The sequence below is a fragment of the Canis aureus genome, chromosome 25, assembly GCF_053574225.1.
Source record: "Canis aureus isolate CA01 chromosome 25, VMU_Caureus_v.1.0, whole genome shotgun sequence".
Taxonomy (NCBI): domain Eukaryota; kingdom Metazoa; phylum Chordata; class Mammalia; order Carnivora; family Canidae; genus Canis; species Canis aureus.
Window position 1 is genome coordinate 34,067,915 of NC_135635.1, and position 22,734 is coordinate 34,090,648.

General features: G+C 41.6%; 1 protein-coding gene across 2 annotated transcripts in view; it reads right to left on the minus strand.

Moving 5' to 3' along the window:
* The window catches only part of FAM234B (family with sequence similarity 234 member B), a 35,612-nt gene extending 15,413 nt beyond the window's left edge, over positions 1 to 20,199 (minus strand). The window contains exons 1-5 of one of the 2 annotated variants that reach the window (XR_013364282.1): positions 19,961 to 20,112; positions 9,511 to 9,909; positions 6,344 to 6,442; positions 3,627 to 3,815; positions 2,470 to 2,600 (exon numbers count right to left, since the gene is read on the minus strand). Coding sequence is in view for 1 of the 2 variants with exons in the window: in XM_077871004.1 (XP_077727130.1) it covers positions 2,470 to 2,600; positions 3,627 to 3,815; positions 6,344 to 6,442; positions 9,511 to 9,909; positions 19,961 to 19,997 (855 nt within the window). In the remaining variant the exon portion in view is untranslated. Of the gene's footprint in view, positions 1 to 2,469; positions 2,601 to 3,626; positions 3,816 to 6,343; positions 6,443 to 9,510; positions 9,910 to 19,960 lie in introns of both variants that reach the window. The other variant, XM_077871004.1, reaches the window with a different exon arrangement.
* Between the last annotated feature and the right edge of the window lie 2,535 nt (positions 20,200 to 22,734).

Genomic DNA, 22,734 nt, shown 5'->3' on the forward strand with positions numbered 1-22,734 from the left:
CCAATGTGTCTGGAATACTGTACCAGAGATTATAACAGTGTGAGAGTGTTAACCACATGGTTTTTGAGGTCCTTCTCACTAATGTTCTTTTTTTTTTTTTTTTTTTTTTTTTTTTAAATTTTTTTTTTTAATTTATTTATGATAGTCACACAGAGAGAGAGAGAGGCAGAGACACAGGCAGAGGGAGAAGCAGGCTCCATGCACCGGGAGCCCGACGTGGGATTCGATCCCGGGTCTCCAGGATCACGCCCTGGGCCAAAGGCAGGCGCCAAACCGCTGCGCCACCCAGGGATCCCCTTTCTCACTAATGTTCTAGACCAGATCAGTTTCTCTAACCTCAAACCAGGTCTGGCTGTCCCAAGCCCACCTCACTTAAAACTCAGATCTAAGAATGTAATTACTCTAAGTTATAGACCTAATATGTTCTATTCCTTCAGAAGAGATAGCCTTCCATACTGTAGCTTAGAGTAAACCAGAGCTAGGTTCCCCAAGTTCTTTGTTGTTAGCATTAGAGGTCAAAAAGGTCAGTATAAAGGTGAGGCTACTGCTCTAAACCCATCGCTTCTCTAAGATTTTTCTAGTACTACCACTTTTCAGACAGAAAGGGGACTATTCATTTCTCTATACTATGTGAAAATAAGTAAATTCTGTGAGGCAAGTTGGATAGTATACTTTTTTGCTGTTTAGTTAGGACCAAAAAAAAAAAAAGGCATGGAGTAGGCAATAAGCCAATTCCTCCACAGAGGCTGCCTCATTGTGGAGGGTCCATAAAAGCCTGAACCTCTAGTCTATCAACCACCACTGGCTAAGAAGCCAACTAGAGTATGAAGACCAAGATTTTTAAACTTGCTCAGGATATATAAACTTGTTCAATTTCTTATTATGCCTCTGCTAACCATACTTCATTAAACTCTTAAAAACAAACTCCCCATATTTTCCACTTTGGGACCTTCAGATAATCACTCCCTGATGGACATAGTTACTGAAATTTTCCCTAGACCCTGGTCTCTTTATTCACAATGACTGGAATAAAAAAGGATTATATAAATAAAGGTTTTTGGTTCAATCTACTTTGAGATCAACTAGCTAGTGGAAGGAAAACTAACAGAAAACACCTTAACACTAACTAGACTTCAGAAATGTACCTTCCTTCTTTGTTCTCATCTTATAAAGTATATCACCAGATGTACTAGAGCAGTGCACCTCAAAACCTATGATTGGGGAAGCACTTTCAGTTCATTTATGGTGCTCTTGGCAGAAAATTATAAAACACTGATTTCGTTCTATTCTAAATAATTTTACTTGCAGCTTTTAAAACTCTACCCCATGTACATGGATTGCAAAAATCACAACAGCAAACACAAGGTCTCTTAAAATTAAATAAGTTATCAAATAAAGCAAAATGATCTACATCCACATTTTTCCACAAATATTATTTGCTGATTATTCAATTCTTTCATCCACAAGCATTTCCTGGCAAACTCACATAGGAAGTCTAAGAAAAAGTCTTAAGGGAACTTTGACACAAGCTCAAAGAAAAGTGTTAGGAGTAAAAACTTAAAACTGAGATAAATCTGGTCACTAATATATTCTTTCCTGTGATTCAGGAAGGAAAATTACTATTATTTTATCCATGCACAGAATAACAAGTTCCAGTACACTGGAGCTCCAGAAAGCATAATCAAGGACCATAATTTAAGGACCAGCGTACTAGGTTCAAAGACTGTACTGTCACAGCCTGTGTTAGAATTAGTCTTTCTTAGGTCATTGTTGTTATTACCTATTCAGCTTGTAATGTTGTCTATATATATATTTTATGAACTGTCTTTATTGTTCTATATAAAAGTCAAGTATACATAACAATACACACATAGTAAAAAAATAAAATAAGGCACTTCAAATATGTTAGCTCCAACTTTAACAACAACCCTGTAAGTAGATATAACATTCCCATGTCCAGGGCTTGGAGGATTCCATGGCTTGCCCAAGGCCACAGAGCTACAGTAGAGCAGGAATTTAAACACAGACCTATCTGGCTCCAAAGCTCCACTATGCCATAATCAATGGGAACATAATGAGACTGCCGGGAAAATGAGTTCATGATGGCAATTTATTCATTAAATCTCCCAAAGAGGCGCCTGGGTGGCTCAGTTGGGCGCCTGAATGGCTCAGTTGGTTGCGCATCTGCCTTCAGCTCAGGTCATGCTCCTAGGATCAAGTTCTGCATCGGGCTCCCTGCTCAGCGGGGAGTTTGCTTCTCCCTCTACTCCTCCCTATTTGTCTGTCTCTGTCTCATGCTTGCTCTCTAATAGTAAATAAAGTATTAAAAAAATAATCTCCAAAAGAGAATTTGCTTAAACCTAAGCCCTTGTAAAAAGGTTTCAAGCAGCATCTATAATAATAACTAGGAACTGACTGAAGTTGAAGCAATTCCTATGAGAAACAGAGACCATTTAACATGGAGCATACCTGTAATTCCCCAATGGCCAGAATGACAAGATCTCTAATGCCATCTTCATCCAAGTCCGGCAGCACCACCCCTGGGGCAGCCAGGGTACCATTGGATAAATAGTTTGGGTTTAAAGTCCAAATGGCTTTCCCTAGGGAAGGACAAATAGGCTGATAACAATTACAGTTTTCGGCCTCTGGAAAAGGTAGATGCAATGCTCCTAGTTCAGAAAAGAGAAACTCAATGGACAAATGACAATAACTCCTTACCTTTTCTTTTAGTTTTTAACTTACTGGGGATGAAGGGAGCTGAAATCCTCAAGTATCTAATTAATAAACCCATGTGGTAACTTCACACCTAAGTTTTTTAAATAAAATGGAGGTGCTGAAGTCTCTCCAAGAATGAGGAGCCCACTTGTCTGGGGCAGAGGAACTGATTTGTTAGAGATTATTACAATTATGAAGGAACCAGCCAGGGGAGCCAACCAGACCAACTCTCTCTCCTTCTACATGTTTATATAAGCAGGAAAATCATAGGAAGTCTTTAAAATGACTTCAGTTCTGGAGTTAACTCACATTTCAATTTTTTTTTCACTCAGAATTACCCCACTACCAAACTCCAATCTCTAAAACTGGGAAGGTTATTATGTATTCAGCTCCGGTCAAGTCCAAAGTGTTAACAAGCAGTACATTTATGGTGTTGTCAGGGGCCTTCATTATATTTGATTCTTTTTCATTCCTCATATCATGGATGTCTATATATAATAAGAAGTTAAAAGGCCAAGTCAACACATATCAACAAATCTTAGTTTCTTCCCGGACCCTTTTTAAGTGGTTAATCACCAAGTTTACACATGAACCCCATTTATATCAAATATGAAGAACCAAAGCTCTGCTTCTTTTGTACAGAGTGAGAGGACTACTTAGAAACCAAAAGCCTCAGGGTAGTTTCTGTTTGGGTAACTCAGTTTAGCCCCATCCTATCACCAAACAGGTTTAACTGTAGATCTATTACTCAACCTATTCAAATCCTCTCTGTTTACCTTAATATCCACCTTCCAAAACAGTAAAATCAGATTTTCCACCATGTGAGAGTGGAAAGGTCCCTTCCATATAAGATTGCTCTGATCCAAGACTATGGCTCACTGGAGCAGAGACTTTCATGTAATGATCTTTACCTGATGTCGCATTGAATGCACTGAACATCTTATGCGTCCCTGTCACAAGGCAGATGGTTTCAGCCACGTTTCCTGGCATCAGATCCAAACATGTAATATCTCGGGCCTCCTCGGGGAGGGGACTCGACCAGAGTGTGCTGCCATTCATCCCCGAAAGGCACACAAGAATGGCAGCTGGCTTTGAGACACCTAAAAGCACACAAGAGCACAAGAAAGGAAAAGAGGCAGAGAAGATACACAGTACAGGTGAGCAGGAGGCCAGAAAACCAAAAGTAAATGGTGCTAAGGCAGCAAGTCGCACCTGTGTATTCCACAGCCTCCCATATTCCTGATACCAAGTCTGAACAACGGAGTACCTATCATACCTGCTCAACACATTTCTCAGGTTAGAGGAGATGCTGTGGATGTCCTGAATGCCACCTTGTGTGCATCTTACACATCTCTCCCAGCACACTTGGTTACCTGTCACCTCGGCTCCCACTAAATAGTCCTGTCCTAAAGGATAAAGACTATCACACTGATTTCTGTATCCTAGTGCAAACAAAGCACCTAGCATATTCAGCAACCAATCATTTGCTGAAAAAAAGACAGGAGCAAAATCCAGAATATGGGAAAGTCACTGTTGAGAACCAAAAAAAAAAAAAAAAATCAAGAGAGGCATGCTCAGAAAAGTGAAACTGATCTAGAACATCTACAGAGCAGGGAGCAAAGAAATACCTGAATTCTAATCATTGCTAGCAAGTGCTCCCTGAAAGCAGAAAAAATAAATATTTTGAAAATAAACCTGAGGATTACAACTTAGCAGTGATCAGTAGGTCTAGAGTCCCATGGAATCAGGTAATACAGCCTCAGTATTTTTCCAAGAATGTCTGGGAAGACCAAGGACACGAACTCCAGAGACAGTCTATCAGCTACACCATTTGGATCCCAGTTCTACCACTTATCAGGTGTGGAACTTTGAGCAAGTTCCTTAACCTCCCTATGTCTCAGTTTCCTCATCTGCAAATGAAGGATAATAAAATTAGTCTACCCCACAGGATTATGTTGAGGTATAAATTCATTTGTAACATATGTACTTACACTAGTGCATAGCATACAGGAAGTACCATATGCTAACTCTATTATTTTTATAATCTGTAACCAAATCAGGCTGGTCCATATTGTGTCCAAAATCATGGCCTTGTCCTATGAGTTCTCATACATAGCAAACTGTGTCAAATACTAAATGACTAAAAAAAAAACAAAAAACCTCCAAATCTAAAAGTGGATGGGGAAATTTTTTACTTCAAAGGCTAATCAAAGGCAGAAAAAAAAATGTAATTAATTTTCAATCATATAAAACTAATTAAAGTCAAAAACCAACCTTCTAAGCTGAAGGCCTCTCTGTATCCATTTCTAAATTGCTTCCACATATTACACAAGACTCAGAAAGGTATTTCTAATAACATCAGAGAAGCAGGCAGCCTAGAATTCTCTGAAACATACCTAGATGTTTATCCCAGGGCCTGGATGATTAAAAAGTTGTGATGAGGGTATCCTCAGCCTCAAACCAGAGTTACTGTATCAGTTTACAGATTGTAAGGTTGAATCTACTTTAATGGATGCAGCATGACAAACTGGAAGCCCCCATGTACCTATGTTGAAAATGCAACCTTTTTTTTTTTTTTTTTTTTTTGCAGTTGATGTATATCAGCACACTCAATTAGGTTAAGTTATATAGGTCTAATAAGAGATAATTTATAAAGATGTGGTCAGGGTGTAGAAAAATCATGAGGATAGTATAGTCTGTGAGAACTGTAATCACTCCTAGGCCCAAAGAGATAGGAGAGGAACCAATTCTTGGAATCTAGAAAAAGAAAGTCCTAATAAGACCACCTTAAGAGAGGATGTGACTATGATCAAGGATGTAGCCAGCCTGAGGTCACTAGTGGGGAGGTAGCCAAGGGAATAAAAACCCTCTCCTCACTCTCTTCCTTTCCTCCAATTTCTTGCCTGTGCTCCCTACTGGCCAAACCTAACTGGAAGTTGGAGGTAAGGGAGACTGTTGACAAAATGAATACTGGCCAACCTTCCAAAGCAGACAGAGGATGGAGAACAGAGAGAGAGGAGTAAACAGAAGGAGTAAAAAGAAAGTACCTGGCCACCAGTATGTATAAAAATATTTAAAAACATGAACATGAAGCTTTCTACTGGGGATGGGAAGGTAGGATTGTGTCAACACTTCCTATAATTGAAGAAGCAATGGAAAATTGGATGGGAAAAACTCAAGAACCCTAAGAACCAATGCTATTCATAACAAGTGTGTGGACGAGTCACTTCTCTGGATCTCTATTTCTTCACAGGACTGGTAACCACAAAAGTTCCTTCCAGCTACAAATCTCAAATATTTTATTTGACAGAGAGAGAAATAGAGTGAGTGAGAGAGCACAAGGGGGAGAGGTAGGACTTGAGATCATGACCTGAGCCAAAGGCAGACACTTAACCACTGAGCCATCCAAGTGCCCCTCTCCATTATTTCTTCAAATGAACTTTACTTACATGCAGGAGCTTACTGATAAAGTTTGTCACGTATGACAGACCCATGATAACTATTCACTCCAGATCCCTTTCTACAGTGCCCTTCAAGAGACAACTCTGATGTTTTCTCTTAGCTCACAGCCCCTCCAATCAATAAGCTTCTCCTGTAGCAGCCTCTAAAAGACATGTATGTCTCTTACCGATTGCACTCCCATTCCTTGAAGCTACAAAGGAGAGAAGTACATCACGCAGGCCATCTCCATTCACATCAGCCAATTCCAATGGAGACAGGTCCCCACCTGATAAACACATAAAAAAAAAAAAAAAAAAAGCTTGAATTAAGTCACCACAAACCAGTTCTCTGCTCTGGGTTAGAAAGGGAAGAGACACATAGCACAGCTAGCAGCTCTATAAAAACCAGGCAGACTCCCAGTTCCTAAATAAGAACATATACACAATTTCCTCTGCCTGTTCCTCTAAGTACACGTAAATTCCCTGCATATTAGAGAGAAAAAAAACTTAAGACTATTCTAGAAGGTGGAGAGAAGGTAGACTGGCCAGGGATTAGAGCCTAAAGATGACAAGGTGATGACTCCCCTGGGTTTTCTTTTGGCCTCATATGTCCCAGACAAGGTGCTACAGAAGCTGGCAACCCAGAAATGCCAACAGGTACAGCCCAAAAAAGGCCCAAGAAAAGTTGACTCCCCTAGCCAAAGGTCCAAAAAAGGAACACTACAGCAAGACAGAAAGGTTTTAGATGATAAAGGTTCTACTCCAACCAAACACCACACAGATAGAACTATGGCCCCACCCCTACTCCCATAACAAAGGCTAAATAGGAGCCTAGATTTCCACCCTTGCCCAGCTATAAAACAGGGTACCCCTCCACCTCTCAACCAAGGTCATGTCAGAGAAGGCCAGGTGGGGGAGTCAGGACTTTCATCCCCGCCTAGGGCCCTCTACACATAAGGGAGCCTAGAATTCCACCCCACCCAGCAGTAATGATGCAGCCCCCACCCCCACTAGACTAGTGGTAGCAGAGGCCTGGCAGTGAGCCCAGACTTCCAGCCTGGGCAGTGACAAGGTAAACAGTGCTATCCTGCCCCTCAACAGTGTAGAGTCAGAGGATGCCTGCCAAATTTGGAGAGAACTCATAAGAGGCTGGTGGGAGTAGCTGGTATAACCACTATGGACAATAATTTAACATAAACTACTAGGACCTATGACACACACGCTATGACCTAGCAATACCAGTTGTAATTTAACGCCCTAGAGAAATTCTTATACACTGCATCATAAGAACCTTAACAGTATTATTTATTTTTTTAAAAACAGAAGCTACCTAAATGTTTATCAACAGTAAAATGGATCAATAAATCATGGGATATTCATATCATGGGAAATGAGACAGTGGTAAAAAGGAATAAACTCTAGTCACAGTGCATCAATCTTGACGAATCTCAAAAAATACTTTTAAAAACATGCTAAACAAAAAGCAAGTCACAGAAGACTGCTTAATTAAATTTATATAAAATTCAAAGCAGGCAAAATTATTTTACCATATGGTAAAACTTCAACAAAAAGTAAAGAAATAATGACACAAAATTCAGGACAGTAGAACTCTGGCAGGAAGAGGTGGCTTTGGCGAGGAGGGACACATGGGGGTTTCAAAGGTCTTTATAATGGCCTATTTCTTTTTTTTCTTTAAGATTTATTTATTTGAGAGAGAGAGAGAGAGAGGGAGGGAGAGTGAGAGGGAAGGACAGAGGGAGAGAGAAGTCCTGAAACAGACTCCCCAGTGAGCATGGGGCCCAACACAGGGCTCAATCCCATGACCCTGAGATCATGACCTAAGCTGAAATCAAGAGCCTGATGCTTAACCCACTGTGCTACCCAAGTACCCCAATGTCCTATTCCTTAAACTAAGTGGTGGATATGTTAACAATTTGTTCCTAGTCTTTATATCATATACAAATATAAGAGCTCACTGAGAGCCATCAAAAAAGGAAGGAAGAGAGGGAGACATATACTATGTCATGGGAACATATCATAAGTCACATCTACTTAGTTTCACCTTGAGAGAAACTAACAGTGAGAACCCAGAACTCATCAGAAGCTAAATCAACTAGGATCAGGGGAGCGTCAGAGGTAAATCAAGATGATGTTGGGGTCTGGGAGGACTGTAGGGGAGGGACGATTTCTCCTCTACCCCCTTCGGGTTTCTAGCTAGGACGGATAACGAGATAACTGATTAATAATACAGATTAACAAGAGGGAAGCATGCAAAGTTTATTTAATGAGATTTCCTAAGTCCACAGGAGCCCCCACAGAAAGATAAAGGCCTGGAGCAGAAGTGGTGAGGCCTCAGTGCTTCTGTACCTGTTGAACGATGAGCGGCAGCCCTGAAAAGTGAACCAATGGGTTGCAAGGAGACTACAGGAAGATGAGTTATTTTAACAAGGTCTGTTTTAACAGATTCCCCTCGGCCTCAACTCCCAGTCTCTGTTGATAAGAATGTTTCTGTCCTCCTGGTATTGGAGGGCATCTTGCACATGGGAGTTTCATCTCCTGCTTCCAGGAAGAATTAAAGGTCAAGGTCAGAGTGCCCTTCCTGAATCTGCTGTTATTCATGTGCCTTCGACTCAAACAATGTGCCAAAGTGACATATTTTCAGGTGTTATGTTCTGAACCCCTTCACCCCGATGAAGTTTATAAAAAACAAAACTGGTCGGCACTGACATCGGAGATGGAATCCCCATTCTTGGACCAGAGCAAGCATTCTAAAGAAACCTGCTCCAGAATGAGACAAAATAGTTAGAACTACTTGGGTGGCACCACCCCAATCATTAGGAGCAAGAAACAAAACTTACTGCAAGAAAGCAAGTCATTTTTTTTTACTTGAAAAGAAATTATTTTAAAATTCAAACTGGCCAGGCTCCTATAATCGACAAATGCTTGAAGGTCCTACAAAAGCCCTGGCCTCTGGTCTGGCCAGGACTTGAGCCCTACTTTTCTCAGTAAACAGCCTGTCCCACAGCTTTGCTCTCCCATAATACAGTGTTGGCGGCAGTGCAGGGACCCAGCAAACCAATGTTCTGTCTTTCCTGCATCTAATTAAGCCCAACGCCAATAGAAACACAACAGAGCAGTGATCTTCCCAAGTTTCTGGAGCTGTATCAATCTATCTTTTTGTTTTATTTCCAATCTTAACCTCCTACCCACCTCCACACACAGGAAAGAGATGCTATACAACACACATTTATTTGTAAAAACCTGGAGGGAATTTTCAACATAATCAGAAGTTTTACAAGATTACATGTAAACATAAGGTTTTTACAGAATTAGGGAGAGAAATCCTGCAACTCACCTCCCTGGGGGCTCAGGTGGTGGCTCCAAGTGCTGTGCAGATCTCTAGGGGGACAGGGGATCAGGAAAGCACATACGAGCACCAGGATCATGGAGATGACCAAAGTTAGCAGAAAGACAGATGTGCGCACGTAAGACACGATGGAAGAGGTTGCCTTTTGCTCCAGGCCTCCGAGGGGCTCCGAGGGGTACCCCTCTGTGGTGACCTCCGAAAGATGTGGCTTTGCAGCCCCCACGGCCTCAGCATCTGAGTCAGGCTCTGGCACTTCTCCCAGAGGGCTCTTTCCATTTTTAACCCCTCCATTCTTCTGCTGCAAGTTGAGCACAAGATCATCCTCGCTCTCGTCACTATCAGCCTGTGTAAGGGGATCGTACTCCCCTAGGTCTGGGCTCTTTTTCCCTGAAACACAGAAAAGACACAGTGTCAGGGCAAACTAGGAAGGAGAAACCATTACCAACTACATGGCAACTGTGGACACCTAAAAGAACACACAGAAACAAAACAAATTACGTTTTATAAGTTTTAGATCTTGATGGCCATGGGTAAGGAAAAGAGTGAGAGGAAAAACAAAATCAGTGTTCTAGAATTATTGCTTTCGTGAGCTTAAGAAAATTAGATACCTTTTTAGTTTGGAAAAAAAAAAAAGTGCCTCTCTTAATTTGTGTGAATCTCACTAATGAAAAAGACATGGCTCTTATATCAACCTTCCATATGCCTAATGGGCATGTTTCCTTTGATTTTTCTTAGATCTGTGATGTTCCAATCTTTCCTGGAACTTGCCTAAACCTTAGAATAGTTGTTCTCTATACACTGCTTCTCACAGTTGGATATTTGTGGCTTCTCAATTGTCTCCATGGAAATAACTTAGAAAGTTGAACACTAAACATTACCTGGAGACTTCTTACTAAAAACTCACTTCTGAGCTTCCTATGATTCTAATGCCCTGTCAGTACATGTTTCAGTAAACAGTGTTTACCTTTAAAAATGCTATCCTAAGTATTCTAGGAGGGGAGGGATCAAGCAGGAAGGCAGAGGTAAAGGACTTGTCTCAAAGCTGCTTACACAACCAGCACCCTGTTTTTACTTAAACACACTTATTTAGGGTGGCTAAGAAGTGAAGATTACAGGAGAACTTAAGCACACCTCCTCCCAAGCCTATCCTTGGCTCTCTCTGCCAGTGACTGAATAATCTTGTGCCTTTTGTTCATGCTATAACCAAGCAAAAACCAAGAAAAAATTTCTGGTTTTGGAAATTATATGGTAAGCAATACTAATATAAACTCTATTATTAAATCTTTTATTATGCAGAAATATAAAAAATAAAGCACAACCCAACTAATTAAAAAGGAAAAAAGAAGAATTCTTGATGTCAATCTCTGCCTCTAGTCACTGTTATCTTGGTGATATCACTTCATATATTATGCCTTGTTTACTCAAGACATAAAATGAAGCAATAAAACACTATATGGAAACTAATATGGGAAGTAAAATCTTTAGTGTAAAGCTTCATGCTGGGTACATAGAAAGTCAATAGATACATAATTAAAAATAAATATTACACAGAAATATTTTATAACATTAAGTATTTTACAAAAAAAAAACAGAAGGTACTGAGAAAATTGGCATTCTATTAACTAGAAATTTCTATGTATTTTCCCTTTCAAAGCTATTCATTTTATTCAAAAAATATTGGATTTGATTTTTAAAGGCACAAATTGTAAGAAGGTAGTCCAATTATTAGGAATTTAATTCAAAATAGTACTTCCAGGATATGCCGTAAAATCAGTACAGGTTCAAGCTAAGCTCCTATATTTTATATATCTACTCTATGAACCAAATTATTTTATTAATTAGGATACACTGCTCTCTAACTGCCCATATAACTTTAGTTATAATAATTTGCAAACACAACCCCAGACTGCTGTAATAATATTAATCATAACTTTTTTTAAGTTTTTTTAACTAAAAGGATTAACTGATAGGATCAAAACTGTGGTATATACATCCAGTGGAATATTATCCAGCCTTAAAAAGTAAAGAAATTCTAACTACATGCCACGAGATATTATGCTAAGTGAAATAATCCAATCACAAGAAGAAAAATACTACATGATTCTTATATAACATTTTTATCCAGACTAGTCAAAATCATAGATACAAAATAGAATGTGGCTTCCGGAGCCTGAGGATAGGGGTAAATGGAGAGTTGTTATTATTTAATAGGTACAGGTTTCCCTCACTATCCAAAAGTAGGGCATTCCTATCAAACTCCTCCTAAGCTAATATAGTATTATAAAGCAAAGAAGCAAATTAATTTACATGGAAAAATTTTTGAGCTTTCCCAGATCCAAGCAATAACCTCTCCCAGGCCTTTCTGATACCTCAGGACACATCTTGCTAATGGATGCACAGAATAAATGGAGATAAAACACAGATGCTCACAGACACAGTTTGAGGCTCTGGCGGCTTGAAGCTGAGATGCTGAGTGTGGCTCCAGGGCCAGGAGCTGGGCAGGGCCTCACTGCTGAGGCCTGGGGGGGTAGGCGGTGAGCACTATCTGTAGGAGGACTTGATGCAAAACAAACGCTGAATGCTATTTTCGCTTTTTGCCATTTTTCATAAAAGCAAAAATCCTCTTCTGATTTCTTTAGGTTAGCAAAAACAGGTCCTAATGTAGGTCTTTCATACAAGTGAAGTGACATAATGCAAAGTATCAAAAGGCAGGGGCTATCTTTTAGAGTTTCAACTTTGCAAAATGAAAAAGTACTGGAAACTGGTTGCACAACAATGTGAATACCTTTAACGATATTAAACTGTACATTTAAAAATAATTAAGATGGTAAATTTTATGTGTATTTTACCACAATTTTAAAATTTTTAAATTAAAAAAAAAAAAGAATATATCTGAGAAAGAGGAAAACGTAGATGGCTGCCCCAAATCTCTGGGTATGAGGAGGCTGAAGATCACATAATCAAACACCCACCAAGTAGTCACTTAGCATACACCTGAACATAAGCAGAATGAGGGAATTCACAGCTCTCCAATCCAGAAAGCAGTCCCATACACTGATTTAAGAAACTATTTCTGGAGGACACCTGGATGGCTCAGTGGTTGAGCCTCTGCCTTTAGCTCAGGTCATGATCCTGGGGTCCTGGAATCGAGTCCCACATCAGGCTCCCCATAGGGAGCCTGCTTCTCCCTCTGCATATGTCTCTGCCTTTCTCTCTGTCTCTCTCATGAATAAATAAAATCTTCTTAAAAAAATCTATTTCTGGGCATTTGCCAATTATCTGTTCTACCTAGTTCTAATTTCTGGATCTCTCCTCCACATGCAAGTCCTTCAAAACTTGAAGATACCAATCATAAGAAACATATGCTATGGTATTTAAGAATTTAAGTCTTTACAAGCAGACAAAGAGTCAAATCTTGGCTCCATCTCTTATTAACCATGTGACCTCAATTAAATTTGGCTTTAGTAAGCCTAATTCTTCCCATTTCTGAAATAGGATAATTATTTTTCCTACCTCACTGATTGTTTTTGAGGATTAAATAAGAAAACATGCATGGTCTTTAGTTTCTGGCTTACAGAGGCACTCAATAAATTTCAGCTTCTAGGAGTGCCTGGGTGGTTCAGTCAATTGAGCAAATGACTTTTGATTTCAGCTCAGGTCATGATCTCAGGGTTGTAAATTCGAGCCCCATGTCCAGCTCCACAATGGGCATGCAGCCTGCTTGGGATTCTCTCTCTCCCTCTCCTTCTGCCCCTCCTAACCCCCTGCTCTTGCACTCTCTAAAATAAATAAATTTCAGCTTCTGTTACTATTGTTAGCACTATTTCTCCCAATTGCCCACCCATCCTTCTCTTCTCCAGGTTAAATGTTTCCACCTCTTTCAACTCATTACTGGAAGAAGCATTTTTTTCACATATTCTCGACAGACATCCTCACAGACATCCTCGACATCCTGTTCACTCTTCTCTGGACACAATATGATATGTCAATGCTTCTTAAAGTATAGTTCTTAGAACTGGATACAATCCCCAGGGTGCAGTCTGATCAGGGCAGGGGAGGGCAGAACTGTGCCCTCCCTAGAACAGAGGGTATACTACAATTCAAGATCTGTGACCCAATATCTTGCCAGCTTCCTTGGCAGTCACACCACACAACTGATTCAATTTGAACTCCCAAGTATTTTCTACACACACTCAAGCCATCTTATGTAACTGTACAATTGAATTTTTAGCATCAAGTGAAAAATTTAGCATAGATACTTTAAATTCAATCTTACTAGTCAGCTGCCACCTTGCAACAACCACACCAGTCTAAAACAAAGTAAAATAATTACTAAAATACTGGCTAACAAAAGTTTAAAGAAAATGCATTTTTATGATATCACACATGATCACAGGCAGAGAACTTGGCTGCATATGCTACAGAAACTAGTAAAATCTTTACTAAATCTAATTTTTGGTAAAATCTTTACTAAAAATAATTTGTAGGGGTGCCTGGGTGGCTCAGTTGATTAAGAATCTGACTCCTGATTTTGTCTCAGGTCATGATCCTAGGGTCCTGTGACCTAATCCTGCATCGGGCTGGGTTCCATGCTCAGCAGGCAGGCTGCTTGAAATTCTGTTCTCTCCCTCTCCCCTTGCCCACCCCCCACTCTCTTTCTCTCTTTCTCTAAAATAAATAAAGCTTTTAAAAAAAAAAGATTATCTGCTTCCAGTTGATGATGGCAAAGGAAGGCATTTCTGTCAGTGTCTTTCCTAAAAACTAGGGAGAGGAGGTAATAAAAATAGGAAAAAAAAAGAAAAAGAGCCACATTCTGAAACTACAATTAATGGAAAACTACTGTCAAATGCAGCAAAACTTGTACCCAATTGAAGAAGCACAGTTAAGAGTGGGCACATTGTCTTGAGTCTCCAACCATGAGCACAGTTCACAGAGTTAATAATGACAACAACCATGATGATAGCAATGATGGTAACGGAAAAGTACTCTACCTACTATTCTGGGCACTGGTCTAAGCACTTACATGTTAATTCATTTAATCCTCATGACAACCCTGGAAGGGAGTTTTTTTTTGTTTTTTTTTTTTTTAAGATTTTATTTATTTAAGAGAGAGAACATGAGCAAGGAAGGGGCAGAGGGAGAAGCGGACTCCCCGCTGAGCAGGGAGCTCAATGTAGGGCTGGATCCCAGGACCCCAGGGTCATGACCCAAGCCAAAGACAGATGCTTAACCAACTGAGCCACCCAGGTGCCCCTGGAAGGCAGGTATTATTATTATTATTCCATTGTATCAACAAGAAAATGAAAACATAGAGAAGTAAGTTGCAAAAGATCATAGAACTAGGAAGAAAAAGAGCAAGGATTCAAACTCAGGCAATTTGATTACAGTCCACAGTCCTAACCAATAAATTATACTACCTCCATCCCTTCTTCCATGGATATATAGCCAAACCACTATCTCTTGCTTAGAAATAGAAGTCTGGCATCCCAGAGGCATCAATGAGCCCAACTCAACACCACAGAGTCAAAGGGGAGGTAAGATTAAATGAGAAAGGCTTTATAAAAAGCAGGCTGTCAGCATGGCACTTACAAAAAGTAGCTGTAGCACAATCAGTCCTGAAGAGAGGGATCTCTCTCTCTCTCTGACAGGCTGGGTCCCATTAGATTAAATTCTAGCTTCTAACTGCCCTCACTCACTCCCCTGGCCCTAACCTCTGTCTATATGTCAGCCAAGAGCTAGCTGTAAAACAACTGACCATTAAATATGACTTATAATCAGAAAGAAGCCACCATGAGTACTCATTCTATAAGATACTACAAAGTTCTACAAATATTCAAGAAGGAAGTCACAACAAAACATTGCAAACAAAATCTGCCAAGGAACCAATGCTGGGCAAATGATGCCATGAAATGGAAGAAATAATGACCAGATGCTTCCCTATGGAATCCAAGAAATTAAAGAACAGTTTTTCTCTGAAATAAGAGCTCACGGAAAAAATACAATATTTCCAAGAAGAAATGACAACTCAGTAGGGATGATCAGAAGTAAACAAGCAGGGCCCAGAAAAACAAAGGAAGAAAATAATAAAACAATTTTAGAAAAGATATTCTTAGCGGGATGAGCAGAGAGCAGATGTGGCTAAAAAGAGTCAGAGACAGAAAGGACAGGCTGGTGAAAAATCAAGCAAAATAAAATGGAACTGACATGGGCTGACAGTTCCAAGCACTTCCTCTGCAGGCACTCTTCCAAATCCTTTTACTGTCTTATCTCCACAAATCTGCATAACAACTCTAGATACACTATTATCTCCATTTTCAAGACGAGGTTTGGAAGTTTAAGTAACTGGCCCAGTTTAAGTAATTACTTAAGAGCAAGTAAGCCATAGTGCAAGGATTCAAATCCAGGCAGTCTGGCTTTGATGGAAGTCTGTGCTGTGTGTCACCCACTGAAAAGATCAAAGCTTTTAAAAAGACTAGGGAGGCATGGACAGAGAGAGCAAAGGTGATCCAGTATGTGCAGAACTGAAGAAGAGAACAGAAAAAAGCTATACCAAAAAAGTTCCCATAACATAGCAAGACCTAAAATTGTAAAATAAAGGGTACAAAGGAATCCCAAGAACAACTCCTACAGAACAATCAATATTGAAACACATTGCAGTAAGGGTACTGAATGAACTTCAAGGACAAAAAAAAAAAAAAAAAAGAACCATATGAGCACCCAAGCCAAGGAAAAAGAAATCAAGTCAAGTCACTAAGGATGGGAACAAAACTCAGGCTAGCTTCCCTGCAGTAACATATATTATTAAAAATTAGTATATTTTCCCAGACATTACAGAAACAAACGTCAGCTTAATTATTCCAGACTGCAAAATCTGATCAGACAACTCTTAAGCAAATATTTTTGCTATCTATTCACAGAAAGAGAAGTGATTGTGAAGTACAAAGCATACTAATTTGCCTAAAACTTTGATCATGCTAAGGAGCTGGACATCAAATCCACACTTCAAAGCCCTGGGCACTTTAGCACTCTTTAACGATTTCAGCCACCACCCACATTTTTAATCAATGAAAGGTTTTGTTTTGTTTTGTTTTTAAGACTGTATTTATTTATCTGAGAGAGAGAAAGAGAGATAGCAAGAGCACAAGCAGGGGGAGGGCCAGAGAGAGAGGGAGAAGCAGGCTCTGCGATGAGCAGGGAGCCCGATGAGGGAGGGGCTTGATCCCAGGACTCTGGGACCAAGACCTGAGCTGAAAGCAGATGCTTAACCAACTGAGCCACCCAGGTGACCCTCAGTGAAAGGTTTTCAAAGAATAAAGGAGAGGATACCACTTTCATAACATATCAATATAAAGGAACTTTCCATAGCTATCACTTTTCCTCTTGGGAAGACTGAGGATGCCTGCTAAATAACATTCCCACAATGGTACAGAGGAAAACAGGAAAGAGATGCAATGTTTAGGAAAATATGCTATAGTATATACTATTATATAATACACACTATACATACACTATACCATACTCTCTACTGCAACTAAAGATAAATAATTCACCTCATGGATTAGATTATCCAAGAGCATATAATGTTTCCAAATTACACATAATAAAACAAATCATTACAGTAATATTGTGCTCGGATGTTCCCTTCAGTGATTGACCTTCAAACTTTAAAATGGACTAAAAATATATATATACTTAAGATAAGTTGTTCCAAGGGCTGCTTTATGAATGTCACATTGTCCTTCTGTTACTAATTAACTTCATTGTATGCATGTGAACCAAATATTTTTCCATCTTGAGCTTAGTGGAAGCATATGAGACCACGAAACAGACTCCAAGAAACTGCTCTTTCTTCACAAGGTTGATGACATCTGTCATCAGCTCATGATCACATCAGGCCTTCCTTTGGGTACAAGGTTCATAAACGGGCATTGTGCTAATGAAGATGATAATAACTGCTAACACTGAATAATTAACATGTGTCAAAGGGAAACAAATATCTTCAGTACATCCATTTCTTCTACTGAGCCAAATAAGCCTATAAGGTAAATATGCAGTAGAGCATGTGGAATATAGTGAAAGTTCCATAATAACAGTACTGTTACACATGAAGAAACTAACACTTAAAGAGATTAAGTAACTAATCTGGTAAAGATTAGACTTGAACCCAAAGCTGTCTCGTGCTCTTAGCCACTCCATTCTAGTCTGCTTCCTCATACAGAGAAATAGTGAGGATGTCACAGTGGTGAGCACTTTGCAATATATACAAATATCGAATCATTACACTGTACACCTAAAATTAATAGGATATATCAACTAGCCTTCAATTAAAAAAAGAGAGAGAGAAAGGATGTTAACTGAAGTAACATAACACAGTAGCCCACACAGGATAGCAGCCTCACAGTCTCAATTACAGGGTATCCAAAAAGTGCTGTAAGAAAGCAACTTCTACCCAATATAAAAGTGAAAAATTGCATTTTGGGCAGTGGGGAGAAAGGGCAAAGGGGAGGCAGACAAAAGTAAAACAAAAACAAATAAAAAAAAATACAACCCACATCACAGAAAAGAACACATGGCCATTAAAAAGTATCAAACATACCTCTCTGTTCAGGCCCAAGATGCTGTCCAAACACAGGCCCAAGGACCAGACTGTACTTTCCCTACCCTGTCAGCTGACCAAGTTACTGCAACTGAATACTCCAGGGAGGTATAATGCCACAGCCTTAGGATGTGAAAACGAAAAAGAGCTCAAGAGTTTCTAATGCGGTTTTCTTGCATTCCTATCCTTAGAGAAGAACAATTATCTATGCCAAGAAAAAAAAATGAATCTAAAAGAAAAAATAAAGCTAAATCTGTCTGATATTACCCCCTTGGGAAGAACATCATCCTACACTAAGGACATAAAAGGTCCTCTCTTTACCCTGCTGATAAAGGGACACATCCCCTACTTCATCCCAATGTTACATACGTATTCCAAGATAGATATCATCAATGTTTCTTCCAAAGTTCTAATGAGCCTAGTGGGGAGGGAAAAAAAGTCTGAGGTCATGAAGTCTGGGGACAGAAATGCAAATTCATATCCAACCCAGTGTCATCCATGGCACAATGTAGCATACTGGATGCTCCTTGCAAATAAGGTCCCTATGATCCCCTTGCAGCCTCATGCTACATATCCACCAGACACCTAACTAGCCCTTTCTAATGATGCCAGTGAAAGCAACTGCTTTTCCTACTAACACCTGCTTTTCCCACTATCACCTGGAGCTATCAGCAAATAAATGTTTATAGCTTAATGTTTAAAATTTATTTAGGTAGAACCATAATATTTTTATTTTTTTAAGACTTATTTATTTATTTGACAGAGAGAGGAGAGCCCGCGTGCACACAAGCAGGGGAGCAGGAAAGGGAGAGGAAGCAGCAGGCTCTCTCGGCTGAGCAGGGGGAGCCTGACATGTGGCTTGATCCCAGGAGGCTGGGACCACGACCTGAGCCCAAGGCAGACCTTTAACAGACTGGGCTACCCAGGTGCCCCAAGAACCATAACATTTTTAAAGCCTTTACTTTTAAATTTTATTTGGGCAGAATAAATATACTTTTATTAAAATAACAAGTTTGTAGCAGCACAGTCTCACTCCGGAGGTTTAAGAGGAAAAAAAAAAAAAATTTTTTTTTTAAACTTGGAGCTGCCGCCCAAAGTACTGAATTAGCTCTGAAGTCGTCATCACCACCAGTGCCTCCTAGAAGAATATTCCACAATTTATCTGCAGTTTGCAGGTGCCAAATCATCTCCCTCCTAAATGCTCGGCCTCGATAGCCAGAGGCTGGCCAAGAGGAATTAAAAGTCCAAGATCTAGACTCAAAAGACACCCTCCCCCCCCCCACCCCCCCGCGACGTTCTGGTCCAGGCTTTTCCAATACCGTCTGCGCGACCTTGGACTGGGCAGTCGGCCGAGTAACTCTCGTTCTCCTCTTCTGTAAACCAGAAGGGGCAAGCACCTGCCTCACCTACCTCACGTGAGGTCTCTAAGCGGAGAGGCTGCTCCGCGGGGTGGCCCGCTGTCCTGCCGCCCCGGGCCCCCGCGGGCCGCCGCTCCTCAGCGAAGGATGCTCGGCTCACCGGCCCTCCCCTGGGGATGGCGGCCACGCGCGCTCCGACGGTCGCCCCCGCCCGCGGCCACCGGCCCGCGCGCCTCCAGCGGTCCCTCCCTGGAGTCTCCCAGGCTCGCCCCGCGCCCGCGACCCCCGACCGGCCGCGCGCCCCTCTCGCCCCCTGCTGGCGACGGACCCCCAGCCCGCGGGGCTGCCCCGGCTCGCCTCCGTGCGCCTGCAGGCTGCGCTAGGCCGCGGCCAGGCCCCGACCCGCGGCGCCCCGGAGCCCGGCCTCGCAGGCTCCCCCGGCCCGCGCGGGGGGCGGGGTGGTCGCGAGGCTGCGGCTCCTTACCCGGGAGCTTGAGCGCCCTGGACAGCACAGTCGCCATGGCGGAGGCCCCGGTGCGCGTGCGCGCGCGCGCGTCCTGCCGGGAAGTGTAGTTCGCCGCGGGCGGTGCGCGGGGCTGCGACCTGGCGGGTGGGAGCTGCGGGCCGGAGCGGCCCGGGGGCGGCCCCCGCTGCGCCGTCCGCGCCCACGTGCGCGCTCCCCTCGGGACCGACCCGCCGCTCTGACTCTCACGCTCCTGCTCAGCGAAATGGGGAAATAAGAACTACCCCGGAGGCTTGCCGTTTGAAAGGAATGAGATCGCAGGTATTAAAGGAGGCGCCGGTTGTGAAATGAGCGTGGGCTTTGGAGTCAGGCAGACGGGACTTGAATGCTGCCCGCATCCCTTCCTAGCTGGGCCGTCCTGGGCGAGTCCCTTGGTATGACTAAGCTTCAGCCGCATTTTTAAAATGGAGACATTACCTGGTCCACAGGCTCACTGTAAGGATTAAATGAGATAACCTGTTTCAGACACACGGCACACAGCAGGCACCCAGTAAGTGTATTTTTATGTTTCTTGGGTAAAGGGCGAGGTTTCCTAGAGCTCTGAACCTCCTCTTGCTGTGTTGCTAGTTCTTTCCAGGTATCTACTGGACACTACCCTGGAGCTTCCAGTTCGAAGGGTCTAGGAACAGGAACCGACCTGCTTCTTCCCCACCGGCGCCAAGAGATCAGCATTGTAGTGCAGGAATGCTAAGGATGTTACTTTAGAGCTGGAGTGGGTCTTAGAGGCCCTTTAGTCCAACCTCCTTGTTTCACTGAAGAGAAAGCAGATCTAGAAAGATAATGGGACTTAATATCAAGCAAAAGTTCTAAGATACCTCTGTCTTGCACTCTGCCTCATTCCCATGAGAAACCAGTAGGACTACCCTGGGGGTGTAATCCAAGAGACTCTTTTTTTTTTTAATTTTTATTTATTTATGATAGGCACACAGTGAGAGAGAGAGGCAGAGACACAGGCAGAGGGAGAAGCAGGCTCCATGCACCGGGAGCCCAACGTGGGATTCGATCCCGGGTCTCCAGGATCGTGCCCTGGGCCAAAGGCAGGCACTAAACCGCTGCGCCACCCAGGGATCCCTTTTTTTTTTTTTTTAATTTTTATTTATTTATAATAGGCACACACCAAGAGACTCTTAAAACCATCCTATCACACTCTTCCCCCCCGCCCCCCGCCGGTGGAAAATATGTCAGGGACTCCGGGGACTCCGACAGGGCACAGAGTCTTGGTACAGGCCACTGAGCTCAGATCCTGACTCTGCCATTTCCTAGCTGCCAGATCTAAGGCTGCTTGCTTAATCTCTCTCTGCCTCAGTTTTCTCATCTGCAGAATGGGGGTTGAAATAGCTCCTGTTCCCCAGAGTTGTCCTGGGAATTACATGGATACATGCAAAGCACTTAGAGTGCTTTGAATGAGTGTTAGAAGGTACCTGGCACCTAGTCCGTGTTTTATAAGCCTTAGCTCTTCTTTTTATTAATAATTTATTCATTTTGACAATTTAATAACAAATAGTAAATTTTATAATAAGGCATTAATAATTTATTCATTTATTCTTCCAACGTTCTATAATACCTAAAATTTTTACTGTTTGTCACCTCTCTGGAGGTATGATTAAAAACCATATTTTACATCTATGTAGGTCATCTTCAGAAGGAGCAGCACTACAAGTCACAGGAAGCCAGTAGTAGCTTGCCTGATATAAGATTAGTTAATTGGAACACATTCTTGAGATATGGAGACTGAGGAAAATAACTTTCAAGTGAGCAGGATGTAGGATAGGTCAGTTTCAGCTGCAGAAGAACAGGAACTTGTGTTTCTGGGTGACTGCAGGTTACATAGAAGAGGACAGCCAGGTTACATAGAAGAGGAAGAAAAGAGGAAATCTGTCCCATTTTTCATAGTGAAAAGGTATATTCTTATGTGATGGAAGTAAAATAAAATTGTACAGTTTAAAGTTCGATTAAAATTTTGTTTCACATAGTGTAGCCACCAAAAGCACTGATAAACATACATACTTATGTGCAAGCACATAACTACATGTGAGTGTACACACATCCCATAGATATGTCATCTCCAGCCCCTCAGCTTTTTCCATGCTTAATCTTTGTAACATTTTCACTCTATAATTATCCCAGGTTTACCCAGATGATTTTCAAGGGGAAGCAGCTGCTGAGGACTCCTTGCCTCCCAGCTCCCTAAGTGGCCCTCCTCTTTTTTTCCTTGGCCCTTCCAGAAATCTCCACGTTCCACATTTCTTTTTAAAGATTTTGTTTGAAAAAAAAAAAAAAGATTTTGTTTGTTTATTCATGAGAGATACAGAGAGAGAGAGAGGCAGAGACACAGGCAGAGGGAGAAACAGGCTTCCTGTGGGGAGCCTGATGCTGGACTTGATCCCAGGACCCTGGGATCATGACCTGAACCAAAGGCTCAACCGCTGAGCCACCCAGGTGCTTCCACTTTCCACATTTTTTTGCATCTTAACACAGGACTTCTGGCTGAGAACGGTGTTTCTCAAATTCAATGTGCTTTTCTTCCAATGAGAGGAAGAAAACTCAAAGAGACCACCAAATGAATCAAAATCCTTGCCTTTTACATGGAAAAAACCCAGGAGTTCCTCTCCAGTTACCTGGCAGCCTGTGAGTTCTTTCACTGCTGGAACACCCACTGAGGTCTCTGCGGAAAATGCAAATACTCTGGGCTTCTGAACTTCCCAACTTGGCTTACTTCCCTGAGGAGTAACACA